We start from the raw sequence: 10139 nt of genomic DNA, 5'->3' as shown, positions 1-10139 counted from the left end.
GTAATAATTCTGTTGAACACCAATAGGCGCTAGAACTTGTTGTTATGCATGCAACAAAGTATCTGTAGTATTTTATTGTGCGTGTTGATCAAACCTTGTTGATAGAACGGTTAAAGAGTTATTCAAATTAGCAAATGTGTTATGGATTGGCTCTAGTGCTCCATGAAAAGTACACATGGAAATTTATATCCGTTGCACTAAGTTGTTAATATTTTCACCCAACATCTGATTACTTGGCTGTTGATTTACTTTGATTTCAGCCCCTTATTCCTGATGTTGAGGCTATTTCTCAGACAAATTTTGCTACTAAGACCGAGTAAATGCCATATGTAAAATTTAGACACTTTTGGTGTTCCACCGGGAGTGCCAAATTGTTTGGCTCTTTTTTTTTTAGGGGCATGCCAGAGTCTTTGAACCCAAGGGGTTGGATAGCCAAACTATCCTTGGTGCTGACCGAATTCGTAATCGGCTCTTTTGTGAATAAGGCGACTGCTGGAAGACAAGGATGACCCCTTCCTTCAGGTTCTTCAACGCCTCAATAAAAAGGACTTTCAGCACTATATGTAGAATGGATGAAAGGAGTAAAACAAATTACACAAGCATTCATCTATTCCAAGAGACTTAAAAAATAAAAGTAGAGGGGACTGAAGCCAAGCATCGACTTTTATTTTATAAGTAAAATTCTCATACAGAGTACAAGAAGTGTAAATCTAACACTATGCTACTCCTATGAACAGAAGTAAAGTACAAGTAAAAGACTATATGAAATTGTAGAAAATGAAAAATATCGATAAAATGAAATTGTCGAAGTAGGAAATTGTTGTGGTCGGGGACCTTTTGCACAAAGCTTCATGGTGCTATTTATAGATGTTTGAAGCAGCAATTAGTAAAAGAAGTTTCCTTTTCAAATTCAAATATTATATTTGAATTAAAAAAAAAAAAAAACTTCCTTTTTCTCAATCTTATCCACCTTTTGTCTTTTGTCTTAAACTTATCCAAATGAATCGTGTTTGTGGAATAAAATTGAAGTAAGCAATTTATTGACTTTAGACTCCAATTTTATATAGGAGTCTTTTATGATAACAATATTAAATTATTATCACTAAAAAGACAACCCTCTCCTTCCAATCAATTAATGACATGTGACTGAATTAATATCTTTTCCTCCAATCAACCAACACATGTGTCTAAATTGAAAATTAAATTTAGGGTGCAAACAAAAACCATAGTCTTCATCCTCTATTGCTGGCCGCCGCCACCTTCCTCCACCGGTCTATCATTTAATGAAACCCTAGTCTTCATATTTTAAGGACAAGATTGTGATTTTTTGGAGAAAAAAGAAGTACTTGGGATTTGATTTAACCCATAACAAGAATGGGTAATGCTCATTTATTTTTATTTTAAATTTAATTTTAGACGGTGGCTGAAGGGTAAATATTGGATGTCTTGCATTGCTATACCTACTCAATGACAAAGTATTACTTAAAAAAAATGGTCCACTCACTTATAAAATTGCTAATAAAGAGATAATATGTTATATGATAAATATATTGATTAATGATTTAGCGTAAACCGTGTGGTTGTGTTTGTGCGTGTGTGTGTGTGACAGGATGTATGGCAGAACCAACTTTGTTGGCTTCCAACCATTGTGTCATATATAGATGTGAGACCAAATTAAAATAACTTAAATTGAAATAATTAAATCTAGCTAAACATGGATCATACTAGACCAACCTCAAACTAAAATTTAAATTGTAAAGAAATAAACAAAATAGTAAAAAAAAACGCGGTGAGAGAGAAGAAGAAGAGAGTCATGCCAGATTCTTTTTAAAAAAAAAACGCGCACACACTTGGATTTCGGATAAACCCATAAGAATGAGTAATGCCTATTTTATTTTTTAATTAAAATTTCAACAAATATCTCAATTGTATTGGACCACAGGCATTAACTATGGACCAAACATTTGCCAAATTGTTTTGTCAGAATATGAATTATTTGATCTACACAGCAGTCCATGGAGTGTGAACCTGAATAATTCACAATAGTCCAATAGAGAGAGAGAGAATTCACTATATTCCGAGAGAGATTTCGGATAAACCCATAAGAATGAGTAATGCCTATTTTATTTTTTAATTAAAATTTCAACAAATATCTCAATTGTATTGGACCGCAGGCATTAACTATGGACCAAACATTTTCCAAATTGTTTTGTCAGAATATGAATTATTTGATCCACACAGCAGTCCATGGAGTGTGAACCTGAATAATTCACAATAGTCCAATAGAGAGATAGAGAATTCACTATATTCCGAGAGAGAGAGAGAGAGAGAGAGAGAGAGAAAAGTCTCAAGAAAATCCAACCTCCTTCGCTATGGCGACTTGATAACTCTTCTTCACGTGTTCCCTACCACAAGATCAAGAAACAAGAACAAGCTCAGACTCCTCCGTCTCAAAGCTTCCACTTGACACTGTCTTTCAAAGACATCTGCAGTATCAATTTCCCAAACGTAACCACTCTCGTGTTTGAAAAAAAATGTTGGTACTTTGTACACATATGGACGGAGGGCCCCAACTGATAGAAAAAAAATCTACAACCCGGTAGGCTATATATCCAGCACTTTGAAGAAGTAGAAAAATGAACTTAAACAATTAAGAAAATAGAAAAATGGGAAGCAGCAGCAATATTATTCCAAAAGTTAGAGTAGGAGGTTCAAGTAGCATTCCGGTGCTGGGATTCGGAACAGCTGTGTTCCCTTTTGTTGGATCAGAAACCATGAAAGAATCCATCCTCCATTCAATCAGACTTGGCTACAGACACTTCGACACCGCGGCTGTTTACAACTCCGAACCGTCTCTTGGTGAAGCCATAGCAGAAGCTCTGTGCCTCCGCCTCATTACGTCTCGTGACGAGCTATTCATCACCTCAAAGCTCTGGTGCAGCGATGGACACCCTCACCGTGTCCTCCCTGCACTACAAACCTCTTTGCAGTACGTAGTATATTTATATATGCATGTACTACCAAATTAATTAGCGCAGCTAGTCACAGAGTATTGTTCATTAATTAATGGGTACCTGCTTAGATATGTAACATTTCTTTTTCTTTTCTAATTCTATAATTTTTTTGTGTTTAGGAAGCTTGGATTGGAGTATATTGATCTTTATCTCATCCACTTTCCGGTGAGCTTGAAGCCAGAAACCGGCCATGAGGTGCCTTTCAATAAGGAGAATATTGTTCCCATGGATTTCAAGTGTGTTTGGGAAGCCATGGAGGAGTGTCATAGACTCGGCCTCACCAAAAACATTGGAGTCAGCAACTTCTCTTGCAAGAAGTTAGACCAGTTACTTCTAACTTCAAACATCACTCCCATGGTCAATCAGGTAAGTTTTTATATTTTCAGCAAGCTAGCTATCATCATAATTATGTTTAGCCATGGGTAAAATTTCTTCTTCCACTTGCATATGAACTTTTTTTTTTTTTTTTTCTCTTCTTATTATTCCTCTTCTTTTTTATTTTATTTTATTTTTTTATTATATTTTTTCCCCTCCCTTCTTCTTTTTCTTTAAATTTACTAGTGTAATTTATGAATTTAATATCTTTATTTATATTTCTGATTTTTTCTTTACTACAATTTCATACAATTATTGATATGCTATTTGAAACTTGATTACTGTATTCTATTTTTAGGCTTGCTGTTTTGCTGCACGGCTGGAAAAAGAGTTTATTTTATCATGTTCAATTCAATTCAATTTGTCCGTCCTGAAATAAATCTCTGAATCCATGGGTGGCGAGTAGCCGATCTGAACTCCCAATTTCAAGTTAAGGGTGCAACTTGGGTTAGGTAACCCGGATCTTATTCGGGCTCAGTCCGAATTTTCACGGGTTTAGGCAATTATTTTTACAATTAGAGTTGGATTTGGGTTGAAAAATCTCAATTTAATTAGGATTGGCCTTGGATTAAAGTGCTAACAACCCGAGCCAATCCGAATCCGAATTATAATATTATTTTGATATATATTTTTACTTTTAAATACATTATATATAGTATTTAAATTATGATTAATTTTTTTCTTTTAACTTCTTTGGTTAAATCTTAATTTATTGTATGTTAATATTTAGGAGAATTAATTTTTAAAAAAATTGTTTATAATTTGTTAAAAATCTACATAAAAAATTTAAATTTTTTCTTGTTTAAGTGTAATTTAATCTAAATCTAATTCAAGATCATATTAAATTTTTGGTGTAAGGATTAGTTATATGAGTAACCCGAATTAATCTAAAATTTTTACCCGAAATCTAAGCCCTAATTTTAAAATAGAAGGATGGGTTGGGCATGAGTTGAGTAGTTAAGGTTGAGAATAGGGTTGGGGTTGAGCTCGGGTTTAGTATTTAATATGGTGGATTAGGCTCAAGTTATATCTCAAATCCGCCCAATCTGCCCGAGCTATAGCCCTAATTCAAATCACTGTGTCACTCAGAAGCAGATTTCAATGAGTATTCAACTTTGCCATGTTATTAATTTGTAAATATATCAATTTTTTTAATTGCCTTATTAAACCTCTTTAATATTTAAATCTATCAACTCGCTTCCTCCCCCTCATGTGTGTCTTTTTTTTTTTTTTTTTGTCTAAACACGTGTTACAGTTTTAATTATCACGATGACGGTAAAGTTTGAACAAAGGTCCATAATTAACTCCTCTGAAACCATGTTAAAAACCATCTATTCTAGAAACTTAAAGTATTACCTTGAATATTTAACTCTGTCAACAATATCTATTGTTTGAATCACTCTAAATTATCATTTTGATGTGATATTTTTAAGCGTCCGTTTGGTAGAAATTTTTGATGAAAAGTGAAAGTGAAAGAAAGTAAAGGAAAAGAAAAGAAAAGAAAATTAAGTTTCCATCACATATTTGGTTAGTAAGAAATTTTTTCAAGAAAGTTGTGAGAAAATATTGTTTTGTAAGTTTGGAAAGAGTGAAAGTGAAAAGAAAGTGATTGCAATTTCCAAAATTACTCTATTAATTATAAGATTACTTTATACTCTTTTGAGACATATCTCCAGAATTATAAAAAAAATTAAAATTTCAAATTAAAATTAAAATTCAAAGATGAAATAATGAACATTATAATATTTGTCTTCTGACGTTTAATAATTAGATATATGTGATTATAGGTATAAGTTTAATTAATAAAAGATTTTAATCGAAAAATCTTGAGGATAAAAAGTTGAAGTTAATATAAATATTTTTAGTCATAGAAAAAAAGAAAAAGAATAAAAGTTTCAGTCTAATCAAAATAAAGTACTTGGAACTAAATTAGTTTGGTACTTGGAACTAAATTAGTTTGATACATCTAATATACGTAGAATTAAAATTAAATAAGTTTGGTACATCTAGTATAGTATACGTTGAGTAGTTGAGTCCTAAAGTCACGAAAAGTATTTGTATAAAAAAAATACATGCATGAATTAAATTATAATTTCAAAACTTGCATACACAAGGAAAAAAATACAATAAAAATTTAATTTGTATGCACATATAAAATTAAATACAATTAAATTAGTATTACATTATCTTATAAGCAATTTACAAAAGAAGGAAACTCACTTGTTAGAGAAGTTTGTGGAGAAAGTGAAGAGGGTGACATGGGCATAATAGGAAACTAAGATATGAAAGTACCACTTTCACGGGAAAGTAAAATTTTCTTGAAATTTTTTGAGAAAAATTAAGCCGTTGCAAAAAATTACTTTCCTGAAAATTTTCTATTTCACGCTAACCAAACACCTAACAAATTTAAATATTTTCCGTTTCTTTTCCAATCTATCTACTTCATGCTAACCAAACAAACCCTAAGGCTTTGTTTGGTTACCGTGAACTAACTAGAAAAGAAAAGAAACTTCAATTTTTTTAACAAATTTAGGGGTTTGGTTAGCGTAAAAAGGTAAAAATGTTTCATCCATAAAACATGGGAAAATTATTTTCCATGAAAGTTGTATCTTTGTATTATAATTTCTTGTTATGCCCTCATCAGTTATTACTCTTCTTTCTTATCTAGTCTCACAAAAGAACCGAGTTTTCTTCATAAATAAATTAGCACTCCTATTAGGTTACAATTTCCTTACCCTTAAATTAGGACTCTTTTTCATACTCACAAACAAGCAAGCTAATTTAAAAGAGAGTCCTAATAAATAATACAAACTTAAAAAAAAAAAAAAAAAAACCAATTACTAAATGTGTATTTGATCATATGTATATATATATATATGTATCCTCATATATAAACCTAACTATACATAAGTTAATTCTTTTCCCTTTCATGCTATCCAAACTAATGAAACAATATTTTCCTATGAATTTCTATAAAAAAATCATGCTAACCAAATGTATAATAGAAAGTTCTTTTCCTTCCTTTCACTTTCTTTTCCTTTCACTTTCCATCATCAATTTCTTGCTTACCAAACCGACCCTAAGTTCTTTATGATGCACTGCAGAATTTTGGACTGTTAATTGACAAGTCCATTTTCGACTCGAAAGAAGTGTTTTTTGGGTGGAAACTACCCATTGAGAAACACCCACTATAACTTGTGGGTCATGCCAGTTTTCGGCTAAAAGCATTTGTTTGGGGCTTAGAAATCGTCTTTTTTTTTTTTTACAGAATATTTTGTTTTTATTGATTAGGTTTCTTATTCTATTTTTTCAAAAATCTTAAAGAATTTTTATTTTTAAACTTATTTTTAGGATTAATTTCCTTACGTTTTTAGTTTCCTTCTTGTTATAGGTTTTCAATTTTCAAGTACTAATTAATTAATTGATGCGATTTTCTGAGAAGATGACTGATGTGAAAAGCATTATATTCTTAATTCAAGGTGGAGATGAGCCCACTTTGGCAGCAGAATAAGCTCAGAGAGTATTGTGAAAAAAAGGGAATCCATGTCACTGCTTATTCACCTTTAGGGGCAAAAGGAACACCATGGGGAACCAACCAAGTCTTGGACTGTGAGGTTTTGAAAGAGATTGCCGAGGCCAGGGGAAAGACAGTTGCTCAGGTAAAAGAACGTATAATGTTACTCTAACCGATAATTCAAACCTATTAGTCCAAAAACATGAGTTCCACTTGAAAAAGCCTTGGGGCTAATGATTTAGATCTAACTTGTTAGCTCAAATATCAATTTTCTAGTTAGAATTTCCATATAAATGTATAAAAATAGAGAGTATATTTATAACTGTTTTCATCTTTCTGCATGTATAGGTTTGTTTGAGATGGGTTTTCGAGCATGGCGTAAGCGTTCTTGTGAAGAGCTTTAATAAGGAGAGAATTAAAGAGAACCTTGAGATATTCGATTGGACACTAAGCCCCGAGGACTGCCACAAGATCAGTCAAATTCCACAGCAGAAGGGGGTTTCTGGAGTTGAATTCATATGGGATGGAGGCCCATATAAATCTGTTATTGAGTTATGGGATGAGAAGATCTAATTCATGTTAAATCCACAAATCCTGTAAACAAGAACTGCATAATCAAGCTAAGTTGGCCTTGAATAATGGAATATCTAACATGATTGATATTTGTCAGCGATCAATATGTAAGATTATTTATTAATTATGTGGCCTACATAATTTGTACATGTGATATATTTCATTAATTAGTGGTTAAGTAAATAGATATCGGATTAAAATTATATTATTTGGTCAAATTATAAATTACCTTTATGGTAATTAATTATTGGAGAATTTTTTTCCTATTTATTCCTTACTTTGATGGAAAGTGGAATTAAAGTTACTAAAAGGAAAATTGGTCCTCTCTCTGCTTTTATAAAAATGCATATATACCATCAATTATGTACGCTAATGAAAACAATAGGTATAATGTTTATGTGTGCAAAAGGCCAAGAGAGAGAAATCAGTTTCCACACGCTTTGGCTATTGTTTGTACTTGCAGTTTATCATGTTGTTGTTCCACAAAAAGGATCTCGATGTTTGGCTTGATCTCAACAAGATTTGTAATTACAGATTGAGGTATTTATATCTAACTACTTTATTTATGCATTATAGCAATGTGAAGATAATGAAGTTCTAAGATCTTATAATTCATGTTTATTTGTGACTAATGGTTTTCATGAATTATTGAGCTTACATGTTGTATCAGAGCTTATGGTTTAGGATCTCACTATTTTTCACTAATGTTGCATAAATAACAATAAAATTAAAATTAAATAATTGATTAATATTTTCTTTTGGAATTAGTATGTATAGGCACACAGTGTGCGTTTTTTTTCCATAGATGAACATATTGTACAATTATGAACTGAAATTACCAATTACTCCACCTTATATTCATTAGACTGTTGGGAAAATCCGAGGCGTGTAGATCAATTTTTTTTTACTCGTATTTTACAAACTTTCAACTGCTTATACAAAAGTAAAGAAAAGACTAATTGACAATCAATATATATGAGTTTGTTTCTTGATTTCTGTGCATAATTGGAATAACACTGAAATTGAAAGTTTTAATAGAATTATGTTTGTTATTGTTCTGAAGAAACTTATTGCTATATAAGTTGTTGTCCAATAATTCAAAGATTTTATTTTAATTATTTAAAATAAAAAATAAATTATTAAATACAAAAAAACACATGTCACATGTATTTATTTATTTTATTGAAAATCTGAATTTCTAGAATAATATGTGAGTTCAGAAATTTAATTTGATCTTATTGGACATACAAATAAATGATTGTTTTGTACCCAAATATATATACATGATGGAGAATCAATTTTAGATTGATTCAATTATGATCTCTAAGTCTAAAAATAAAAATAATATGTTTTATTATATATATATATAAAGTAAAATGATATTTTTATTGAATTTTCGGACTATTAAGTTCCTGAGATTGAACCTTCTTATACTAGGATCGATCAATATAAGTATGAGTGTATAATGTTAAATGGGTAAATTAATGATTAATTAGTTACTAGCTAATTTAATATTCATATTATATTATGGTTAGTAGCTACCAAAGTGGTCTAACCATAATGATTGATGAATATTAATTTTAGTAGTAAACATAATTAATGATGAATTAGTTACAACTAATCTAATATTCATATTATGTAAAGGTTGGTAACTGCCAAAGTGGCCTAACCATAATAGTTAATATTAATTTTAGTAGTAAACATAATTGCAATATTTCATGAATTATTGATACTTATGATTTCTTATGATATTCATAAATATTGAGTTTATTTAATCATGAGAAATAATTTCCCAAAGGGAATTGATTTTCAAGTGACTAAATGAACATTAAGGAATTGTATGTATTTTTTAATTGGGTAGATATAGGATATCCAAAGGTAACTTGTCTGTTTAATTAAATAATGCGTCACCAATAAAGGTATACATATAAATACATGTAAGCATCATTATTAGTATTTTATAGTTGCCACCCAAAGGAGTACTATAGTTATACATTGTATTTATATTTTAAATTATATATATGATGAGCGCTGAAAAGTGCGCTTTTAAACCCCTTAAGTTTGAGTATTCTAGGACCTTTATCTATCTTATTTTCCTATTTTAGTACTTATTTGTGTTTTTGTCTATTTCAGGTCAATAATATTAAAATGAGCTAAAAATGGTTTCTTAAGGCCTTTTTGGAGTCAAACTAAGTCTTAGTGATGATCCGGAGCAAAAAGAGGTTGATTTGGAGTAAAAAGAGGTTGATGCTGAAAATCTGCCAAGTTGGATCGATCCAACTTTTTCTGAGATCGATCGCTTTTTCTGAGATCGATCAAAGTTGGATCGATCGAAAATCAAAGTTGGATCGATCGAACTTTTCTCTGATCGATCGAACTTTTTCTCTAATCGATCGAACTTCTGTTGGTAGCGAGCTATCTTATTCCCGTGTGCGTCCAAAAGTCCACCTACCGCATAGTACGGGATTAGATATTTTTGGGACTATATTCCTAACTTAGTGACTAAGAAAATGACCTTCTATATAAAGGGAAGTGACCTATTTTGTAAAGAACTTTTTATCTTTTTATTTTTTACATTGTATTTTTTTATTTCTCTCTCTAGCAAAGTTAGAGATTAGGGTTAGAAGAAAAAAGGGAAGTGGAGGCACATCTCAAGATCCATC

General features: G+C 30.9%; 1 protein-coding gene across 1 annotated transcript; it reads left to right on the top strand.

The window, feature by feature from the left end:
- Positions 1–2370: 2370 nt before the first annotated feature.
- On the top strand, positions 2371–7643 carry LOC132303395 (non-functional NADPH-dependent codeinone reductase 2-like). The gene is made up of 4 exons (XM_059800630.1): positions 2371–2989; positions 3134–3380; positions 6869–7048; positions 7252–7643. The coding sequence occupies exons 1-4, from the start codon at positions 2667–2669 to the stop codon at positions 7474–7476; spliced, it is 975 nt and encodes a 324-aa protein (XP_059656613.1). The 5' UTR covers positions 2371–2666; the 3' UTR covers positions 7477–7643.
- Positions 7644–10139: the final 2496 nt, after the last annotated feature.

This window comes from Cornus florida, unplaced genomic scaffold (assembly GCF_030987335.1).
Source record: "Cornus florida cultivar Cherokee Brave unplaced genomic scaffold, ASM3098733v1 CherokeeBrave_3.0.0_Hap2_Chr04, whole genome shotgun sequence".
NCBI classification, from domain to species: domain Eukaryota; kingdom Viridiplantae; phylum Streptophyta; class Magnoliopsida; order Cornales; family Cornaceae; genus Cornus; species Cornus florida.
Note: the sequence above shows the minus strand (reverse complement) of the source record. Positions and strands in the feature narration are given on the sequence as shown.